Source organism: Strix aluco, chromosome 12 (genome assembly GCF_031877795.1).
Source record: "Strix aluco isolate bStrAlu1 chromosome 12, bStrAlu1.hap1, whole genome shotgun sequence".
In the NCBI taxonomy this organism is placed as follows: Eukaryota; Metazoa; Chordata; class Aves; order Strigiformes; family Strigidae; genus Strix; species Strix aluco.
Window position 1 is genome coordinate 4,527,128 of NC_133942.1, and position 21,627 is coordinate 4,548,754.

General features: G+C 52.0%; 1 protein-coding gene across 2 annotated transcripts; it reads right to left on the bottom strand.

Annotated features, from left to right (window-relative positions):
- Positions 1 to 172: 172 nt before the first annotated feature.
- Positions 173 to 21,048, bottom strand: PKM (pyruvate kinase M1/2). 2 transcript variants are annotated; one of them, XM_074837992.1, is made up of 11 exons: positions 20,924 to 21,048; positions 15,163 to 15,332; positions 14,684 to 14,775; positions 11,598 to 11,729; positions 11,207 to 11,393; positions 10,092 to 10,362; positions 9,280 to 9,430; positions 8,011 to 8,163; positions 4,544 to 4,710; positions 1,545 to 1,726; positions 173 to 991 (listed from the first exon to the last, which is right to left on the bottom strand). In XM_074837992.1, the coding sequence occupies exons 2-11, from the start codon at positions 15,311 to 15,313 to the stop codon at positions 885 to 887; spliced, it is 1,593 nt and encodes a 530-aa protein (XP_074694093.1). In that variant the 5' UTR covers positions 15,314 to 15,332; positions 20,924 to 21,048; the 3' UTR covers positions 173 to 884. The 2 variants fall into 2 exon arrangements, with proteins under 2 accessions (XP_074694093.1, XP_074694092.1); XM_074837991.1 differs by lacking the exons at positions 4,544 to 4,710; positions 20,924 to 21,048 and adding an exon at positions 3,879 to 4,045.
- Positions 21,049 to 21,627: the final 579 nt, after the last annotated feature.

Consider the following 21,627-nt stretch of genomic DNA (forward strand, 5'->3'; position numbering starts at 1 on the left):
CCAGCGCGCGCCCCCATTGGCCCGTACCGCCCGCCGCCGCTGCCCCGCCCACCAGCGGAGGGGGCGGAGCTTGGCCGCGTACCCGCCCCTTAAAGGGCCGCGGCCCCGCGCTGCTGCCACCCCACCCCCCCCGAGACACCCCGACCCCTCCCCAAAGATCAGGGCAGGCTGGTGGGTGCTTCAGCTTCTCTTTATTGATGGAGAGTTGTGCTCTGCCCCCCCCCGGGGCGGGGGGGGGGGTTCGGGGGCAGGGGGGTGTGCACACACAACTAACACACAGACGACGCTGCCAGGGGAGCACGGGAAGCTCTGAGCACGGAGGGGGAGCCAACCCCCTTCTACCCCCACCCCTGGAAACAAAACCCGCGTAGAGGGGGGCTGGAGTCACCCGGGATTTGGTCTGTGGGGAGGCCGGGAGAGGGTCTGGGTGCACAGGAGGGAGGGAGGGAGGAGCAGCTTCCCTGGAGTGAGGAGGGGTCCAGCAGAACCGTTGACCACACATCCCCTCTCCCCTTCCCCTTCCCCCCAACTCCGGGCAGGGAAAGGGACATTTCACACCCTGAGGACAGTCACTAAGCTAAGAGGAGTCCCAGCAGCATGCAGGAACCTCCGACGCTGACTCCGACATACATCGGGGCAGGACTTCACTACGGGGAGAGGTTTTTAAAAAAACTAAACACTTCAAGTATATATATATTTTTTTTTTTTTTTTTTAGTGATTTAAGGTCTCTTCCCCCTGCTGCTGCTGCACTGGGTGGTGTTTAGCAACCTACATCCACTCTAGGGACCAGGAGAACAGCGCAAGCGACGGCTGGTCTAAGGCGAGGGGAGAGGGGAGCGGAGGGGAGGGGGAAGGAAGGGGGGTGCTGGGTGGAGGGGGGCCTTCAGGGCACGGGCACCACGCGCATGGTGTTGGTGTAGCCAGAGCCGGGGCGCCAGCCCGTCAGCACGATGACCAGGTCGCCGCTCTTGAAGAAGCCACGTGCTTTACCTAGGAGAGAAGAGAGGGAGGTGTCAGAGCTCGTGTCCCCCCGTCAGCCTGCCACAGGCTGCTCACCCCCACCCCACGTCACTGTGCTGCGGGGAGCAGCCTGGCCCACACGGCCGCGGCTCTGGGGGGGTATCGGGACCCCGAGCCCCTGCTGCCCACCCATCGCCTCTGCTTTGGGCTCCTCTGTGACACAGAGCTTGAAATTCAACAGCACGGCCTTTAGAAAGGGGCTGGAAAAGGGAGTCGTCCCCCTCCGGGCTCCTCTTGTCTCTCAGGAGTGACGAGCATCGCGGTTCAAGCATTTATCACATTAAAACCAACCTGGTTTTCTGCTGGAACCTATTTTCAAGCAGCTGTGACAAACACACTGGCCCCATTTCCCAAGCAGATGCGGTTGTGCTTATGCAACCGCCATCCCCCGTTTCCCAAGCGGATACCGTTACCCCCCAGCAGCCAGTTCCTCCCCCTGAGCCACCGGTAACGCCAAAAGCACCACCTGAGGTGCTCAGAGCCACCACGTCCCACCGGGTGAGGCCGGAGTGGTGTCACTCACCAACATTCATGCCCAGGTTGACACGGAGGTCCACGTCCTCCGCCCAGGCATCGTGGGCTGGTTCTTTGCACAGGACAGGGAAGACGCCCCGGTAGAGGTGGGCCTGACGCGCCGTCTGGTCGTTACGGGTCACGGCGATGATGGGAGCCCGCGGGCGGTACCGTGACACCAGGTGGGCTGACCTAGAAGGAAAAGCGGGCGCGAGGTGAAGCACCACGTTACAGGCAGAGGACGCCTGTGTACAGCCGAAGGCAGCACAAGCAGCGGCGAGGTTCGCCCGTCACCCTGGAGGGCCCCGCAGAACCCCTGGAGGCACCGAGAGGGCGACTGCGGGAGAGGCTGGCAAGAGCCAAGCTCGCCAAGGAGCTCGCCGCTCTGCTGGATTCCCAGTTAGGCAACTGGGCGGACCACCACCAAAGGCCGTCCCTTGGCGACAGTCCCTACTCCAGTCTCGTGGTGAAAATCACCTCGACTCCGAGTTTAGGAAGTGCCATCTGTGTGTTTTGGGCCCGAAAACAAGCCTTTATTTGTCTCTGTTGCTATGTTAAGGTGGCGAGGTGCCATTTATTCTGGCCTCTGCAAGCAGCCCTTGGCATCTCAACGGGGGTCCCTGCAAGTTCCCTCTGTTCTGAGGAGCTCCCGGTTTATGGGATGGAAAGAGTCCGCGCCAGCAGCGCTACCCAAAGCTTGCCAAGGAGGAAGCCATTTGCCTCCCAGCCACGTTCACCTGCTGGAGCCAGCAAACAGGCCAGTTCCTCCTCACAGAGCTCTGCTCTTGCACCCAACAGGAAGAAAATGCAACCGAGGCCAAAATTGATACTGGGAAGTTGAGCAGAGAGTCCTTAAAATGCCTTAAAAATAGCAAGTGGCACACCCTGGGTGGGGACTACGGCTTCCCTTTCCCTGGGCACGGCTTAGAGAGCATCTGCAAATAAATGGAGATTAAAACTGCAAGGCCACAGCATTACAGCTCCATCTTTCCGACAAGCATGCCAGTATCTCCACTAGCTTTTGCAGCCTTGTTTAGTGGAGCCAAGCTCAGCAATACTCCGATTCAAAGATTGCTGCTTAAAGCAGGCAGTAGCAGTCTGCTCAAAGCACCCAAACACACGTGCCAGCTCTCAGACAATCCTTCCCACGCTCTTCAAGAAGCCTCCCGGTAGCTCTAGGAGATCCAGGTACTCAAAGGCTGTAACAGAATCCACAGCTAAAAATATTCAAATATCAGAGTTCAAATCTCTTTAAAAAGGTCAAGTGTAAGACTGGAACCTTTTACAAAGAAACATTAGAAGCACAAGGGTATCCAGAATCTCAGTGCTTATAGTCATTCCTCATCTCTGCAGAAAGAGGCTGCTCCAAATCATTTTAAGCTGTAAATTTAGGTGAAGGTTTCACCGAAGGTCCAAATCTTCAGATTCTGCCCAGCGCACATCACATCTCTGTTGCTGCACTATTTCTCTGGTCTGAATCCAGTGCAAGAAAATCAGATTTTCTTCCAGAAAGCAGTCTGAGACTTATGGTCGGATGCGCTTTGAGAGTGGGCAGCCTAGTTCCTCTAGATGGAAAAGCTGATCCACAAGGCTTCAGCTCCCTTTCCACAACTGGAAGAGTCTCTACTCAGCAGTTGTCACCGTCGCTGGACGGAAATCCCAAGCTAGATTATTTCCAGCATGTCTGCACTGCTGTCTCTCACCAGCAGCCAAGGCACTGAGCTCACCTGAGCGCAGGCAGCACTTGGCTGCGGGGTGCCTGCCTGTTCAGCGAGATTACTCGCAGGCTGGCCTAAGGAAGGCTGTAAGAGGAGATTTCCAGCACTTTCAGTTTCCCTGCCTAACAATTCTAGGCTAAGCAGGCCTTCTTCGCCCCTTGGGCTTAGGCAAGCAGGGCTGATGCCTGAAAAGTTCAGCAAGGGATGCCACTATGAAAGGCCAAGGCCTTGATTTTAAAAAAAAGATTCTGCATCCACTGAACTTCTACCTTACTGTTACATCGAGGATTTCTTGCCAAGACGTTTGAATCGAAGCTGCAACACTCATTTTCCCTTGACTCTTCCAGCCAGCGCTGCTGGCAGAGATGCCATTCACAACAGCAAGGGGAGGCAGGGCAGGGTGCTGCTGCCACGCTGGCAGAGGCAGGCTGAGGAAGTCAGAGGTTACGGGTGTGCAGATGTTCGAGATGTCTGCCCATCTCCCGAGGAACCAGCACTGCAGGAAGGCAGCCTGGGCTCTCAGTCGCTGCCAAAACCTGGGCTTCACCATACAGCTCTTTGCGGGTCTCCTTCCCCTACCCTGTCAGGAAGCGGGGCTTGACCTGAGGGAACCTGGCACCTCCTACCTTCCAGACTTGGTGAGGACAATAATGGCCCCGCTGCAGCACTTGAAGGACGCTTCCACAGCGCCAACAGCGGCCGCCTCCGTGGGATCACAGTTCAGGGAAGTCAGACGACGCAGTTCCTCAAACAACTGCCTGTGAAAGATGGCGGCTTCGGCCTCCCGGGCAATCTATAAAGCAACGTGCGTTCGGGAAGACAAACACTCACATCAGTCGCTCGGGGCAGCACGGGGTAAGGCAAGGTGCTCTATCAGCAAGGTGTCACACAAATACCATCAGCTTTTGACATTAAGTTACCAATTACCAAGCCCATTTAGTTCAACAGGTCGGGGTGATGGCCGCAACACTGAGCCACCCGAACAGCACGGACTTCTAGAGGAACCATTCCACTCTCAAGGTTTCTGTTCTGAGCTGGTGGCACCTGCTGAGTCACCTCACCTTGCTGAGCCCACACTCAGGTGACATTCATGCCAACTGCCAGGCGCTCTCGCTCTGCTTCTGCCTACCTGGAATCCCTCCCTGCCACAGAGAAGTCCACTCAGACCGCAGCAGTTATGCAAGGCTGATACCGTAGCAGCAAGCTGCTTGCTAAATATTTGCAGTGTTAGGACGGAGCGTGTTTTTACTCATGGAAAAAACTGGCACCAAGCCCCCTCTCTGAGCCCTACCTGCCAGACTCAGTCAGAACTATCAGGGCTGGAGCTAAGCACTTAAAAGAGGCCTCCACTGCGCCTACTGCCATGGCATCGGCAGGGTCCCTGTTGTTAACATTGAGGCGGAAAATTTCTTCAAACAGCTGACGATGAAACATTGCAGCCTCAGCCTCACGAGCGATCTGCAGGCCCGAGTAACAGGGAAGGAGGAGAAAAGAGGAAAGAAGGAAAGATATACCAGAGTAACATGAGATCACGTCAATTTGCTTAATTGTCATAGTAACGCATGCAAGAGGATATTAAAGGTCAGGCTGTGAAACTCTTTGGCTCTCAGGTTGTGAATTTGTTGAAGGCAACTCAGTGTAAGGAGTCGCTGTCACAGTGGCTGCTCCACCACGCCGGTCAGCTGCCGGGCCCTGGTCACTGGGCAGGCATTCAGGAGGTGGCATCCTTCCTATATATTTTGGAGTCCCTTCAGACAGCCAGATGCAGATTGCTTTTCAAGGACCACAGCAATCCGGCTCAGTCAGGCCACATTTTGTTGCTGCTGCTCATTGACCTGAGAGCCAATGAAGTTTCACCTCCAAGTGCTGTACCAACTTCCCTTTTGGTAATAGAGAAATAAATAGGAACAAGCCTTCCTTGTAGGGTTGTCACAACATGTATGTTGGGGTGTTTGTACAGTGCCAGACTTGGACAGATGAGAGGTGCAGAGGCACAACTGAGGGCTTTCTGTTCAGTCTAAGCATTTGCAACATGTTCAGTAATCTATTCATCCCAGCACGCCGGGAATCACTCACGTTTAAAGACAATCCTCATCTCAGACGGCTGCATTAGCCCATGACAACCCGATAAAGAAGGCTTGCAGAGACCAGAAAAGCATGCAAAGGTTGATCATCTTTTCAAGGACAACTTCATTCAGTTACTCCAGAAAGTGAGCAGACACTACACAAAGCATGATGAGTTGATGTTTAAGCAGAGAATGAAGTGCCCTGATCGTGAAAACTTTGTAGTTAGACCCCTTCCAAGTAAGAATTTTACTACTTTAGTGTTAATGAATTATTTTATGTGATGCTAGGAATTATCTCTCTTCTGCAGATACCGGTTTAAGCCAAAGTAGTTAAGAACCTTATGTCTAAAAGTAACAGGACAGATGTGACAAGCCGGAACAGCACTCCAGTGCCAACTCCGGTCCTAAAGCAGTCAGTTTTGTTACTGCTGGCTTTATGCTTGCCGTTAGATAAAATGGAAGCATTCGTCTCAAAACACTTACTCCAAACACAAGAGCTGACAGCCGGGCAGTTTATCTTCAGCTCCTGGTCCAAAGGCAGGCAGCTCTGCACAACACGCAGAGTGAACCTGAGTTTAGAGGAAAGCCTGCACTCCCCAGTTGTAAGAGAATATGTGTTTGCACGTGCCTGCTTTGACAGCGGGAGGGCACAGCAATTCTTAATGTCACAGCTAGCTTTACTCACACGGAAATGACTAGAAGGTTTCCAGTTGGTACACGGGTGGAGGTACCAAGGTGAAGGTGGGAGAAAGGAAAATGGAGCAGCTATTTAAACCTTGGTCCCATCAGGCAGCATGGCCAGGGCAGCATTTGAAGACAACTGTGGATCATGGACTGGAATCGGAGGGAAGCGCACTCCCACGAGCAGGAACCAGCCTGGCTAATAGCTGGAAGCTTGCCACTAAACGCGAGGCACACGGTGTTTTGTCACAGAGATGCCAGCTACTGAAGAGCAAGCCCGTTTCTATAAGGCTAGCTGGAAAGGGAAACCACTGCCGAGTCCCAGCAAAGCTGCTGGGACAGGCCAGGGATAGACAGGTCAAATCTTTTAGAGAGGTGCAAGGATACTCCACAGCACGGACCTGATCGCTCTCAGCATCACAGCCCATGTCTGCACCTCGCTACAGAGGGAGCTTTACTTGGAATAATCCTCAGTGGATAAACTGGATAAACGAATATATAAACCCAAACTGACACTAATTTCAGGCCTGGGAATGCACACAGGAGCTGTAATTTACCAGAGGTAAGGTGCTCTCTCCCTGCTATGACCGCTTGGGCACTTCAGATGGAAATACTCAACTGCTCTGGCCATGCTGCAGATTTTCAGACCGTAGTTATTCAGGGTGCTATCGCTGGGTGGGGCTTCTCTCGACTAACACCAAGTGAATTAGCTCAGATGAAAGATCCTGACTGCAGGCAGACGTGCTCCTACCATCAGAGTTGGCACCTTGCTGCCTGTGCCATGTTATGTTAAATAAAGTGAATCTGGTTTTTGCTCCTCTGCACAGAGGGTTAAAACCTTCAGTGTTTCTCCAGAGGCCTGGCAGAGTGAACACCACTATTCCCAGGTGTGCAGGAAGAGGGAAGCACATGCAATGGATCCTGAGCTCAGGCTACAGGTACGATACAACCTGCCTAATTCTTTAAGGATTAGTGCCAGAATGGAAACCCAGGTGTAATGTTTGCTGCAGCAAGTTTCCAACTCTTAGTAGGAAGTCAGCCCTTTTGATTTAGGGGGTGAAAACTGAGGAAGAACCTTTTAGGTGCACCGTTAGTGTCCAGCCTGTAAACCAGCAGTCACAGTCCAGCAATCAAGTCATATTTCACATTTGCCACGTGCAAAAAACACCACTCCGTATTGACCAGATAAAGGTAAGAGATATTTACATAACACACTGCAAACAAACACCAGCTGAGTTGATTAATCTATATAACCTAAACTGCAAATAAAACTGGTGAGAGTTAAAACTGTTATCACTGGTGTGATTCACAGCACTGGTAACTGGGGAGAAGCAACACTCGTAGATACTTGGCATCAGGCCTTTTATCAGCTGCAACACGAGCTGGGTGAACTCGAAGCAGAGCAGAGGTTTCTGGCAGTTCAGGCATGTAAAAATATGGTGCTGTCAGTACTCGTGCAACAAACACCCCCAACATCAAGCGCATCAAGTGCTCAATGCTACAGCGCTGTAAATCAGACTCACAAGCCTCCCCCACCCCCCCACGGAGGAGTCAGTCGATACCTTTCATTATCTAGAGATAAACTGCTTAAGCAGCTCCTTGACCTTGGAGAAGTTTAAGGCATTTAATATGCCAAAACGAATGGGGCGTTTTGAGAAACTCGTACCAAGGTAACAGCAAAAAACTCTTTACCCTGGTCTAAACAAAAATTGATGAGAAATTGGAATTTTTAGATCAGGGGACTGCAGAGCAGTTCTCAGCTCTGCCCAACAATACTTTAGAGCACACAAAGTGAGGTTTCGGGCCCCGAGGCCCATGCTAGGTAAAGAAACACCCACCGTGGCAGTGCGAACAAAGAAATCACTACTTTGGACTGCTAGGTGCTGCCACCTAGCACCAGGCACACTTAGATCTGGAGGTGCCTGGCTCAGATGGAAGATGCAGGGCAAGAGAGCACTGCTACCTTCACCTGCGGACTGCTCTGCCCTCCCCGAGCAAAGGCCGTACTCACAGCGTGCTGCATGCGCACAGCCTCGAGCGGGTAGTCTCCCTTGGCAGTCTCTCCAGAGAGCATGATGCAGTCTGCTCCATCCAGGACGGCATTAGCAACATCGCTGCCCTCAGCGCGGGTCGGGCGAGGTTTCTTGATCATGCTTTCCAACATCTGGAAGAGAACAAGTTCAAAGGAATCAAGACACTGCAGAAGGAACCAGCTGCTTTTTCACTAGTGCACTTCAGTATACTTTAAACACAGGGCAGAAGACAGGATGCAGCCTAAGGAGTCTGGGAGAAGTTTCCCCATGGGTACAGGACAGGGAGGCCTGGTCCCTAACCAGCTTTCAATTAAAGCATCTACTAGCAGGAAAAACAACCCATTTCATTTTGTACCTGTTCTCCATTTACTCCTTTTCCAGGGAGATTATACCCACATACTATCACAGACACAATATTCCAACTTCCCAATTTAACTTCTCAGCACAGGGCTTAGTCCAAGGAACTCTGAGCTCTTCAGAGTACTGTTAGACATCTTTATGGAAAGCTCAAATCCTCAGCTTTCCCCCCACTGCAGCTCACCACAGGGCAAACATCACTCATTTCCTCATGAAACACTGCCTGAGGCAGCACTTCAGTTGCATTTCAGTAGCAGTACAGGAAGAGGAAGGAGCATATGCCACTGCAAATTCAGATCCTTGTCTGATGACTCCTGTCTAGCACCAGCTTTTGCTTCCACAGCCTGTGCAGAGAGCAAGCACAGCCAGGAAACCAGTCCTCCCAGTGCCTGAGGACCATCCACACACAGTCCCTACAGGAACCAGGGAAGCTAAACATCAGCCCTCCCTCCCTCCCTAGCAGCTCCCAGAATAATGAGATGGAACTTTTACTCAGTTCCTTCTGATGCTGCAGTGTGGGCACTCCTTGTAAGGTACCTGGGAACCTTACCAAGTCTTCTGTTAGACACAGGTGTGCTGCTGCAAAATGCCAAGGCAAAAGCATAGGTGATTTTTTCCCAGAATTTCTTTAGTCAGCCCAAAAGGCTCATACTGCAGGAAGTTTTGAGGAATAAAACCTTCAGCAGCTGCACAACAGGTCCTGTAACCTTACTGGGGAAGATCCAAACACATCTTTTAAAAAGCACCTCAAGATGAGCTATTCAGCTATGAACAAAACCTCTCTGCTCTTCGCATCTCACTGTAGCGAACGCCATCAAGCCATGACAGCTCCTGACGTTCACACCCTGCCAGGCTCCGGCAGTTACGAGCTGGCGTTGCGTTTCCAGTACCTGAGTGGCACAGATGATGGGTTTGCCAGCCCTGTTGCAGCGCCCAATCATCATCTTCTGAGCGAGGAAGACTTTTTCAGCGGGGATCTCAATTCCCAGGTCACCACGGGCCACCATAATGCCATCACTGGCCTCCATGATCTCATCAAACCTGACCACAAGAGAAGAGGTTTGTTACCCGAGTTGTTCTGCAAAGCACCTTCCTGTCTGTTGCCCTCCCTCTCTGAAAGAGAGCGTTGCTCTGAAGCACGATACGCAGCTACACTGTCGGCACACGCCCTTTCCAGGCGCCATTTTGGTATCCTCTAATGTCACAGTAGGAGGAAAAAACCCAAGACCAAGTCACGGCACATATAAAGTGCTATATAAAGCTTTCTAAAGCAATACAAAGACAGATTGTATGAGCATGAGTTGATCCCAGATATTTTTAGTCTGATAGTTTGTCACAGACGTGGTGATTCCCATACATTAGCTGGCTGATTTGCATCCAGAACAGCAAGTTTGCTGAAGTTTGAACACACACTCACTACAACTACCACAGATTTTTCAGGGATGCGGGGTGACTGTGACACTGTCCCCACGAGCTCAGGATGTGTGACAGTTACACAACCCACTACTCATAGCGCAGCTGTGTCAAGTCCCACGCGCACGGCATTAAGTGACAGCCTGCATTACCACCCAGTTACTCGGACTAGTAAGTTTGCTGCTGCTGGCAAGCCAGAGATGAGGAGTCCTGACTACAGCCTGAAGGGGCCATGCTCTTCTGTTGATACAGGGTGACAAACCTGCAATGCCACCTGCACAAAGCTCACCTGCGCACACCCTCGTGATTCTCAATCTTGCTAATGATCTTGATGTTCTTTCCCTTTTCCCCTAGCACCTTCCTGACAGCATGGACATCAGAAGCTTTGCGGATGAAGGAAGCAAACACCATATCCACATTCTGCTCCACACCAAATTTTAGGTCCTGAATGTCCTTTTCAGAGACCGCAGGCAGGTCGACTGCGGCGCCAGGCAGGTTCACTCCCTTCTTGCTGCCGAGCATGCCGCCGTTCTCGATCTCCGTCATGACGTAGTCCTTGCCTGAAACAGATGTGTTCCCACGGTCAGTGTTTACCAGCAAGCTCCCCGCCGCCAGCTCCCACACCACCTCCCCGCCTGAGAACAGCAGTGCCAACAGCGACCGCACATGATAAAAAGCACATCACCGCTCTCTTCAGAGGATTTATGTAACACACAAGCTTGCAATTTACCCACGGGAGCAGAGCAGACAGGTTTAAAACCACTTCTGCGCTGCTCTCCTACAAGACGCCATTTGTTCAGCGCAGGAGGTTGGGAGTCCCTCCCCCAAAAAAGCTACCAGGTTGCATTTCTGCACACAGGAGCCCTCCCTGTAATACCAAACCAAGCACCCCAAAAGCCTCACCTCGGTCTCCCTACGCCCTCTGGGATTAGAGGCAATACCTTGAGGCTAAAGCAGTCTAGGCACCACTATAAAGGGAATATTGTGGAACTAACCTTGCCCCTACATTACCAGTTAAAGCTAGTTCTGTCTCTAACCACAAAACTCGGGGTTTATACTGTAAAACTAGTTAATTCCTGCATTAAAAACATGAATTAGCCTGGCTAAAGTATGAGTTAGCTAAACAGGCTTTGATCCTGAGCACTGGTATGTCCCTGCCACACATTTACCTTTGAAGAGGGGGTTTAGATGACAGTCTAGTGAAACCTAGCTGAAGTTAAGTTTTTGGAAACTTGCTACACTTGAAGTAGAGAAAGCTTTGCTCCAGGTCTCACTACAGCATTAAGAACCACATATTCCTTTTTTAATACAGAACTGCAAGCTAAAAACCAGTTATTGGAGGGAAATCACAAATACATCCTGAGGAAAGAACAAACAGGCATAGCTGGAATGGTTGTTACCCACCTTTCTCCTTAACCAGCAAGGAAATCAGACCGTCATCCACGTAGATTTTGCTGCCAACTTCTACAACCTTGGTGAGATTCTTGTAGTCCACCCACAGCACGTTCTCATCGCACTTCTCCATGAAAGCATCATCCAGGGTCACTTTGAGCGGTGCACCCTTCTTGAGCTCCACTTCTGCAGTGCCACTCTGCGTGTCAAAACATGCATTTCAGCAAAACCAGTAAAAACCAGCACACAACCACCTCCCAGCTTGCAGCAGCTCATCCCAATTTTTAGTAGTTGGCTCATTACTTCGAGACATTTTTTGGCTGGAAAAGGCCACAAGCATAATATGGGATCTAGACTCACACACTGAAAAAAAGCAGGAGGAAAAAAAAAAAGAGCAACTTACTCCCTTAATGAGTCCAGTTCTGATTTCAGGTCCCTTGGTATCCAGTGCAATAGCCACAGGTCTGTAAGTGATGGGATCAGAGGCAAAGCTCTCTGTAGCTTCTCGCACGTTCTTGATTGTGCCCTCATGATACTGGCAAGGAAAAAGAAATGGAAACGTTCAGGCCATTTCTACTCCACCGCTTATTAAAAAGATCACTACGCACTCCAGACACTGCCCAAGCTGACAGCTCTGCTCTCACATTATGCTCAATTTCAGTTCTAGCTTGAGAATTTAATTCAGACAGAGCTTTCAAAAAAAGCAGAGTGTGAGGATACAAAGGCCTTCCCCACACGGAAGTGGAGTCTGGCAGTTATCTGGCTGTGCCTTCAGCGCCCCCAGTTCTAATTCCAGAAGGACAACTCAAGGAGACAGCCCAGGCACTTGGCCAAAGTGATTTCAGGACACACGCTTGCCGTTTGAAGATGGCCCACCAACCAACAGGCCTTTCGGAAGAGCATTTCCGACAGCTTTGCTGAACACCTCCCTATTCAACATGGCAGAGCATCGGCAGCACTGGCAACTGGACAATTATGTGTGTAGAAAGACTCCTGAATGCCAGAAGAAGGTCACAGCTAAGCAACTGTCACACACGCCTGTCCTCCTCTGCCCTTCAGAGCACGGAAGGGAAGATGCCATTCTCTGCACTGCCAACTCCCCCACAGACTTCCAGCCTGACCCCTTTTATCGGTCCCGCAGGTGAGCAGATGGATAAGCTTTTTTATAACTCTTTGGCTAAGAGGACGTTATCCATTTAAGTATTTACATTTTATTTCAAGAGCCAAAGCAATCACAGCCAAAGTTGACAACTCCAGCACCACGCACCTGGCTTCCAAACCTTCACATGAGCAAGAGCATTTGGTTCATGCTGCCAGTTTCAGGACAGACAGTTCTGTGGAGAAGCTCCATCCCAACTACCTCCAATGAGCCTCAGATGACCAGTAGATCAGTTTACTTTACTTGCTTAAACAACATTAAGAGATAACCCTGACTGCACATTGTGTAACACCTGACGGACTTTTGTAGATAAGAAATACCCTTTCCCCTCTCTGCCACGGACTGGCAGCGTTTGACCTGACTCACCTGGAAACACCCGGCTCCCCCAACCCTCCTCGACACGAGCCCCACACGCCGACTTCCATATCGTGAGGACAATAATCCAGTGCCAGGAAGGTGGGGCCGGAAAAAGCTGTGCTAAAGTTCATGTGCATGCCCGCAGCCAGAGATACACTGCAACTGCTAACTCTTTAGAGCAGGAAAAATTGTTTAGTTTATTGATTGAGCGTGCAAGCTGAGACTGAGAAGGTCCCGACCCTTCCATGCACTCCAACCCAGATGGATGCAGTACAGAAAACCTGCCCAAACGGTGCTACTGTGTTTATCCGGTCCCAGTCACCTGAGATTTTTCCTTTTTAGTTTGATAGCAGGGACTAACTGGCTCCTAGGGAGTCTGACTTCCTGAAGAGTTACGTATGCAGAACAGGAATGCAGACAGAGCTGAAAGTAAAAGCATTTTTTTTTTTCCTATATAAAAGGGTGGCAGCCAGGTGCTAAAGCACCTCTGTTAAAGTTGAAGCCCTGTTAAATGCTTTGGGGTGGACACAAGAACCAAAGCACTCGTGACGGATGAAAACTCTTTGTGGCTTCACTGGAAACTGGAGTGTTTGGGAGGAACCAGGAGGGGACTCAAACTTAAGATTGGTCATGGCCAACAGTCAAACTCAACAGGAGATGGCAGCAAGACCAGACTCTGCTGTAATCCAACCTCATGGAATGTGCAATTAGACCTCACCCAAAGCAGAAAGCCACAGTGCCTGTCCCTGACCTCAGCTAACAAGTACAAAAACCACAGCAGCAGTTCTGCTGGGCGGTAATGGTGTGAAAACTCCCTGTTTCAGCCGGGCCACCAACTCCCTGATGAGCCACCCAGCCGCAGGATTTGACTACTGAGAGGCAGTTATTCCACACTACCCTCTCTTCAGGCAGATTTTGCTAACTGCAGCCTATGCACCGACACTACCCCAGGGTGTTTAGTCAAGGTCTGACGGTTGTCCACAGTTAAGCATCAGACCTTTCGATTTTGACAGCGCCCTGTGGCCTTTAAAGGCCACGAGGGCGAGAGGCCAAGCTGTTACGCACCGCGAGGCTCACGGTTCAGTAAGTAAAGCCACCTACAGCTGCTACTGGGTACCGTCTGACATTTTGAAAGCTGGAGGGCAGCCAGGGTAAAAAAAAAAAGAAAAAAAAAAACAACTCAGCAGGAAGGGTCAGGGTGGCATTCTGGGCAACCTGGAATGGGATCCTCAGCTCCTCCAGTATTGCTGAGGATCTCATCTATTTATATCAAGAAGGGCCTGTCTGCCACAAACCGTGTTGATTTCTTTTGACCTTAAGCTCACCACACCAGCTCCCAAGTACCGTGGTGCTAACATCATGACTGCCAGGAACACAACCGGAGCAGCTGGCAAAGCCAAGCAAACCCAGGAGTTCATTTCTTTCAACTAGGCACAGTAATTACTTCAAATCACTAACAGTTTTCTTCAGAGACAAGGTTATGCATTGATCGCCTGCTCACAAAACCCCCAGCAATGAAACAAGAAGCGAGACGAGTAACCGATAGCTGTGTACACCTGCAGAGGTGCACAGCAAAACAGGGACAAATGTTCTCAGCTTCTACTATTAACTGAGAAGCAGCAGCTTTGTACAGCAAACAGCAGGGTGCGAGGAAGAACTGAAGGATTTCATGGCAAGCAGTTGGCACAAGTGTCAAATATCAGTTACCTGGCTCCCTGGTACAGAGGGGGGTGTGGAACCAACTTAAACTGCTTTCAAAATGGCTCAGAAAGCACAATTAAATGTTATCAGCGATTACTCAGGCTCAATATGTACAACCAGCATGCCTCCCCCAAAAGCAGAGCTAAGTTTCGCCTTCCCACACCAAGGTTGGTCTGGACTAAGCTGGATTTCCCTCTTTCATGAGAGACAGGGTCAGCAGACACACACACACGGCCTGATCGGGGCCGTATCAGCTCAGACCCCACCCTTACCTCGTGGGTGCCGTGAGAGAAGTTGAGGCGGGCAACGTTCATTCCAGATTTAATCATTTCCTTCAGCTTCTCGACTGAGCGGGAGGCTGGGCCTAAGAGGAAGAAACAGTTTGAATATTAACTTTGTAAAAATAATGAGATAACCCACACATGCCAGGCTGTTTCATGTGGAAAAGGGAAGGCATAATGGATACAGACTTGCTCAGCGCTGAAGCAGCTCATCTCTATGGCAGCAAAGATTGTTCTAACTTGCCTTGCAGAGCACGGCAGAACCTAAGCAGTTCTGATTTCCCCAGCTACTGGATTCACTCCTAGCAATAACATGGGTTAGGCAGACATGGGAAAGTCGTATTCTTTCAACACACAAGTTCAGCCCTGGCAAGGGATGAAAGACAAAGCCTTCTCACTATTTCCCCTAAGAAGTTTCACCAACACAGGGGTTCACAGCTGCAATTCTCCCCTATCTAGGAATCGCCTACCAATGGTGCAGATGATGCCAGTGTTTCTCGCAATGGTTGGCTCCGAGTCGATGTCCAAGCGGCACATGTGCTCCAAGAAGGTGTCCGCCATGGCAGCGTGCAGCTGCTGGGTCTGTATGAAAGCAGTCCCCGCATCGTGGTGCTTTGACATTGTTGCTGTAATCTTCTGCCTAGAAGAGAGGAAAGCGGTGCCAGGTTTAGGAATCACCCCGACTTGCTCATCAAGCAGAGACACCAACACACCCACGTGATGAATATGGAGGTAACAAGAAAGCTGCTACTGGGTCAAACTATCTTTATGTTCCTACTTGAGTCTTAGATACAGGCAAGACACACTTCTATTTTCATGTCATCCCCCACATACACCACCCAAAGCTCACCTGCCTTCTATGCAGATGTTCCCTTCATAGCTTCTCTTCATTGCCAGTCTTCCCTTGGAGCTACACAACGCAACAAAATTCAAGCACTTGAGTGCACAGGCAGAGATTCTGCCTCCTCCCTCCCAGCTCTTGAGTCATTTCTCCTACCGGCCTCGACTGCATCTCCCATCGCAACTGGGGACCGGGGCAGCTCGGCGCTAGCGTGACTGCAGACATGCTCTTACACGGGCAATCTTCTGCCAAGAAGCACCTAATCACGGCAAAGTCCGCCTAAGCTTAAAGCCCATTTTTCAAGGCTGTACAAGCAAGTAGACTTCAGCTGATGAAACACACCACATGTAAAGGACTAAAGATTTCTTTAATACACTCAAGATCCCTCTTCCAACTGAAGATGCTGCAGGTCTCCCCTGTCCACTGCATTCTCTCTCACCCAGGGCGGCAAAAAACCACCACAAGGCTTAAAACTGGTTATTTTTTCAAAGTTTGCATAAAAAAAAACACCTCTCTGAACTCAGGCTGCTTGCCTCTACAGGTCTAGAGCATCCCCACAACAGCAGGAACAGACCGCAATCCCAAGAGGAAGCTGAACTGAAGCTTAACTGTCCACTGGGATGGGAGGACACTCATTTCCCAGCAGCGCTGGTGCCCCCGGGCATTTCTAATTGCGAACCTCAAGCCGCACTGCAATACTTTTCTCATGTAGCAATGGCAGCTAAAAGCTGTTTGTCCTCTTCAACCTGCCCAGGCTAGATTGCCAGCATTCGAAAAGCCTCCAGTAAGAGGGTGATGTAAAGTGGGGGCTACTGGCATGGGCAGATCACTAGTTTTGACTTCAAACAGTGGTTTGACTTCAAACTTCATCCCCTGGGCACACAGGGGATATTCAAAGCAGGCAGCTCTTTCAGCATAAGCTGCCTTCACCTGTAAGATACGCCTTTAACGTGGTGCTCGTAGAAACGTGGGCTGCTGCTCAGCTAAGGCACAGACAGAGCTGGGCTTTTGTTCTGCCTGCCCCAAGCAGACAAAAGAATAACCCAACAACCAAACAATAAATCACAAAATGGTGTTAGCTGCACACAGCAGCTAGCTCAGTGTATTCAGATTTGAAACAGAGGTACTAATAAACCCAAAAGCTTTGTCAAAGCTAGCGGGGCTGACCAGAACGAAGCCGTGCCTCTAAGGAAGAGGCAGGCAGATCCCCTGCCAGGCTGCCATGTGCCTGCCCGGTGCCGCAGAGGCCCCGTTTGCGCCGACGCTCCTCCTCTCAGCCGCTTCTGCTCCGCAGACCTTCCCCACGTACGTGCAGATCGTGCAGAGTCTCTCACAGGCAGCCCTGACTCACCATCGCCTCGCTCCCATGAGGCATAAACGAGTCAGGCCAGCGAAAACCATAATTTGTCCTGGCAAAGGCTCCTTTCCCTCAGCCCTGCCAGAAGCTGCTGATTCACCGGAGTCAGTACAACAAGGTCTGCCCACATAAAAAGCCCAACAAAGTTCCATTATTACAGGAAAACCCGCTGGTCAGACCTGAAACATTGTGTTTCAGCCCTCTAACACTTGCTGCTGCATCCTCTGACACCTGCAGAGCAGCACCCGCTTCTCTAGATGCCAAAAAAAATATAAGCTTTTGCTGGGAAATCGCCTCCACAAACATGGGCGAGCGGGTCTGCGCAGCTTCTGGGAACGAGAGGAATATGAAACAACGGGATCCCGAGACAGAAACTGCGTCCAGAGCATGACTTGGAAGTTTTTAAAAATAGGCAGATGAGTTCTCCCTATCTCATGGAAATCCCCCACCCACTCAAGTCATTTGCAAATATAATTTTAAACCCCCTAAAGTCTTAATAAATACATAAAGAAAACTTTAAGTTCCCAGTCAGAATCCCCCTCACAAGATTTTCCAGCAGTTCAGTGAGCTCAGAAAAATTAATCAGAGATACCATTGCCTTGCCCAGGGGTGAGGGCAGCCAAAAAGTATCCCAAATACCCACCTGCCTGCAGCACTGTGCCCCACTACCAACAAGCTTCACTTTCTAATACTTCCTCCTGCCTCCCATCAGCATGTATTTACAAAGCATCGACTGAATTCTACTGGAAGGCTCAGTCTTACAAACGCAAGAGGAATGTCTGGCATTTCCCACTACTCCAGACTTGCTTTTTTTAAAATCAAACAGAAGAGCAAGGACTTCAAGGACACCTGAAAACACAGAGCACTCAGTCTGGGCTGAGCGAGGAAGGGGGGTAAAGCAATACCCTACAAAGCCTGAATGTTTCCAGCACTGGAAAAAAATCTGCATTCCTTCCTCAAGGAGCAACGATTAAATCCCCAGATTTATTACTTGGGCTGCCTGTGCTTCAGGCAGAGCATCCAGAAGATGTCTGGTATCTCCCCAGCTCTTGAATATTCTAGAAAGAGCCGTTTGAGGTCAGGACAACCGGTTCTGCAGTAGTGAGGTGACTAACTCCAGCCAGCTCATCCTGCGGTGGGCTGAGAGAAACCCTAAATCCACGGCACCTCCGGATCTGCCCTCCGGGAGGGAGAAAGGAAAAGCAGCACCAAGCCCCACCCTGCAATCCCCACCCTGGGCCAAGTCTTTGCTGTTATCCATGACAAAGGAAAGTGGAAACTGCAGAGACCTAGCAGGGACAGCCCCCAGGCACCACCGGTGTTAACCACCACCATGCCAGACAAAGATGTTTTACTGCCTGTAAAAGTTGCAGACAGGCAGCAGGGAGGCTCATGGTGGGTGACGATTCGGATTTTATTGCTCAGCCTCACTTACACAACCTCACCGACATTGCAGAACAAGGCTGCTCATGCCCAGTGCCCCTGGCCAGAGGCAGAAATGGTTTGAGTTAGCAAGGGCAGGGTTATGAAACCGTCCAGGACTTCAGATTCACAAAAAAAAGCCTAGAAAAACATCAGCTTTATTCATTCCAGAAGCTAAAGGCACTCAACAACAAAAAATCCAGCTCTGCGCCAAATACAGCCTGTCATCCCCTCTTCCAGAGAGAGAGGACAACACGTTCTTCCCCGGGGGGCTGTTGCAGGAGGTGGCGTCGCGCCGTTACGCAAGTACAAGATGGCCACCTCAAAATGCCATCCCTCTTCTGCAAAGCTGGACAGGACCCAGAGGCCACCACCTGCTCCCAGCTGGCGTATGCTCTCCCCAGCAGCAGGCCGCGGGAGGACAGACCCACAGCTCTGCAACGGAGATGCCTCTCCAGCTTTTTGGCAAACGAATTATGGGGTCTGGGGAGGTCAGGCCAGCCCGCAGGGCTCTGGGCGACACATCAGAGCTTTCCCTGCGTGCAGATGGATTAGCCTTGCCTTAGCCGAGCCTGCCCTCCCTGGAGGACAAAGGCGTACAGGAGGCTTAACAAAAAAAAAAAATAAGCGAGACGAGGCGACAAGCATCAGATATTTGGCGACCAGAAAGACTTGTCTCCAGGGGATTTGTAGTGCGGGCACACCTACTGATTTGACCTTGCAGCGTGTTGCTCTTACAGAGGACCAGGAGCCTTTCAGCCTGGCCCCACACCAGCAGAAACCACCTAGCTGTCTTCAAGGAAACTGTAAAAATCTTTTTTTTTTACATTCTAAAAGAAAGTTCTGGGGTTATTTTTATTTTTTTTTTTACGTTCAAACGTAACTCTAGGGAGAAGTATAGATCCCTCTGCTGCATCCCCAGCTCCAGGATGGAGACTGGCTGCGCATCCAGGCGCGGGCGGCAGCAACGAGGTACTGCAGCCCCATTCCCTACGTGCCACCCATCACCCTGCGCTGCAGCCGCCCCGCACCATCTCCCCCCTTGGTGGGGGGTAAAGGCCAAGCACGAGGTCCGGCCAGCCTGGGAAAGGCTTTGTTTCTATCAGATTAAATTAGCAACTCGGTGTGCGAAAAGGGAGTTAACGCCGGTGTTGGATCGCTCCAGCTAACGCCAATAAATTAAAGTTTTCATAATATTTACAGCTTTGGGCAGATAACGAAGTAGGCAGTCAAGAAAAACGCAGACTGCTCAAGCGAGGGGCTCGGAGGCCTCCGCCAGCTCATTAGTTAGTGAAAGTGAAGTTTCTCGGAAGGGTTTTGCAGGCAAGAGTCCCGCTTCAAGCACGTGGCTCGCAGCAGAGCTTCCTGCCGGGGCAGGAGAGGCCTTTCTTAACCTGGGGACGGTTTGGAAACGAGCTGGCATCAGCATGACCCATTAGGCCATCAAACTTTAACTCCTCTAAAATAACACGAATTCTGCTTTATAAATGGGATGCCGGGCATAAAATTATGTGCTTCGGACTGAATTGTTTTTAATTAAGCACTCCTGGTTGCACAACAAGCCCTCGAGTTTCCCTGGAGCTATCTGGTAACCAAAAACCTCTTTGCCATCCAACCTTTAGGCCGAGGCAAGTCAGGATTAGCAAAAGCCCTTCGCAGGAGCAGGAAGCTGCTAGAAAGTTAAGCCATTAACATCACAAAAACCTCCCCGAAACACTGATTTCTGTTAACCCGGACCTCCCCGATAACTATTTGTCTTATCAGAACAAAGCAGGTTTTTAGAGACTATCGTCTACTTTTATTAATCTGAGGAGACAGTCGGGAGGTTGCCATTGTCCGCCGACAAAAGCACTATTCATGCCCAGCTAGCCCTGCAAAGAGGGTTTAAACACGTTTCAAAGGTTTTCACAGTTCAAGGGACCGTCCAAATCAATTGGACGTGTTTAGGCAGGCATAATTACGGGAGAAGATTAATTCAGAAGGGGCCTTCTCTTCCTGCGGGGGGGGGGGGGGGAAATAAAGAGGCTGCAGCATCACTGCCGAGTTTAGTGAGGCGTGCGCTGATTTAAGCTGATGCCCTTCAGAGCACCGCCGCGGCTCTTACGTGGGTGCAGGCACGGGGGGGGGCAGGCAAAGCGCTTCGCTCCGTCTCCATCTGACTCAGCCTCCCAGAAGACTCCGGTCCAACCCCAGCCATCAGGAAACGGGACGACATGTTGCAACCCGGGCCCCGCGCTCCGTTTTACCGCACGGCGGCAGGGCACACGCGTCTCCCACTCACCCGAGCCGAGCCTCACGGACCGACACCCCCCCACACCCCCTCCCCAGCCGAGAGCGGCGGGGCCGGCGGGCGGCAGCGGCCCGGACGCTCCGGGCGGGGCTGGGCGGGACGGCGCCGCGCCACGTGCTCGGCACCGCGAGCCCCCCACACGCGCGCACCGCCACCTTCCCAGGGGGCACCGCGGCCGCGCCCCCCCCCCTCAGCCCCTGAACCGCCGCCTGAGGGAGACCCTCGCCCGACGGCGGGAACGGGGATGATGATGGCGGCGGGTGCGGCGGCGGGTACCGCTGCTCGCTCGCCGCCGCCCGCTGGCCCGCAGGCCGCCGTTACCTGCCGCCGCCCAGTATCGCCCCCAGCCCGTCCTCTTCAAGAACCGCCGCTCCTCTGCGCGCCGCCCCGCCGCCCCGCCAAGGTGATCCCGGCCGGCCGAAGCACCGCCTCCCTCGCGTCCCCCCCCCCCCCTCCGCGGATCCCTCCGCCGCCCGCCCCACCAGGGAGGGGTGGGTGTGGGAGGAGGCGGGGCGCCGGGACTCCTTTCACCGGCGGACGCACAAAGCGCGGAGGGAGGCGCTGCGACGCAGCACACGCCCAACTGACCAATGAGGCGGCGGCGCAGCCGCCGTGCACGCAGCCGGAGAGTGGCCACCGCCTTAAAGGGGCCGCGCCGAGCCGAGCCTCCTGCCGCTGTTCTTAAAGGCGCCGCGCCTCCCACAACTCCCACCGCCCCCAGCCGCTCCGGGGCGCTGGTAGGCCCCAAGGACTGGGGTCGGGGGCCCAGTCTCCGGGGCGGGCAGCGGTGCTGGGCGTTTTGGTGTGGTGTTGGAGGGTCCTGAGCCTCTAACTGCCCCCCCCCCCCCCCCCCGGGATGCTGGGGACGTTGGGGACCCAACGTGGATGCTCTGCAGTGGGACCGTGGGGAGACCGTGCTGGGGACATGGGGGACCCTGTGATGGGGCACTGGAGCTGTGTGGGGTCCCAACATGGGCACCCTGTGCCACATCCACGGGGACCCTGGGCTGGGGACACGGGGGACC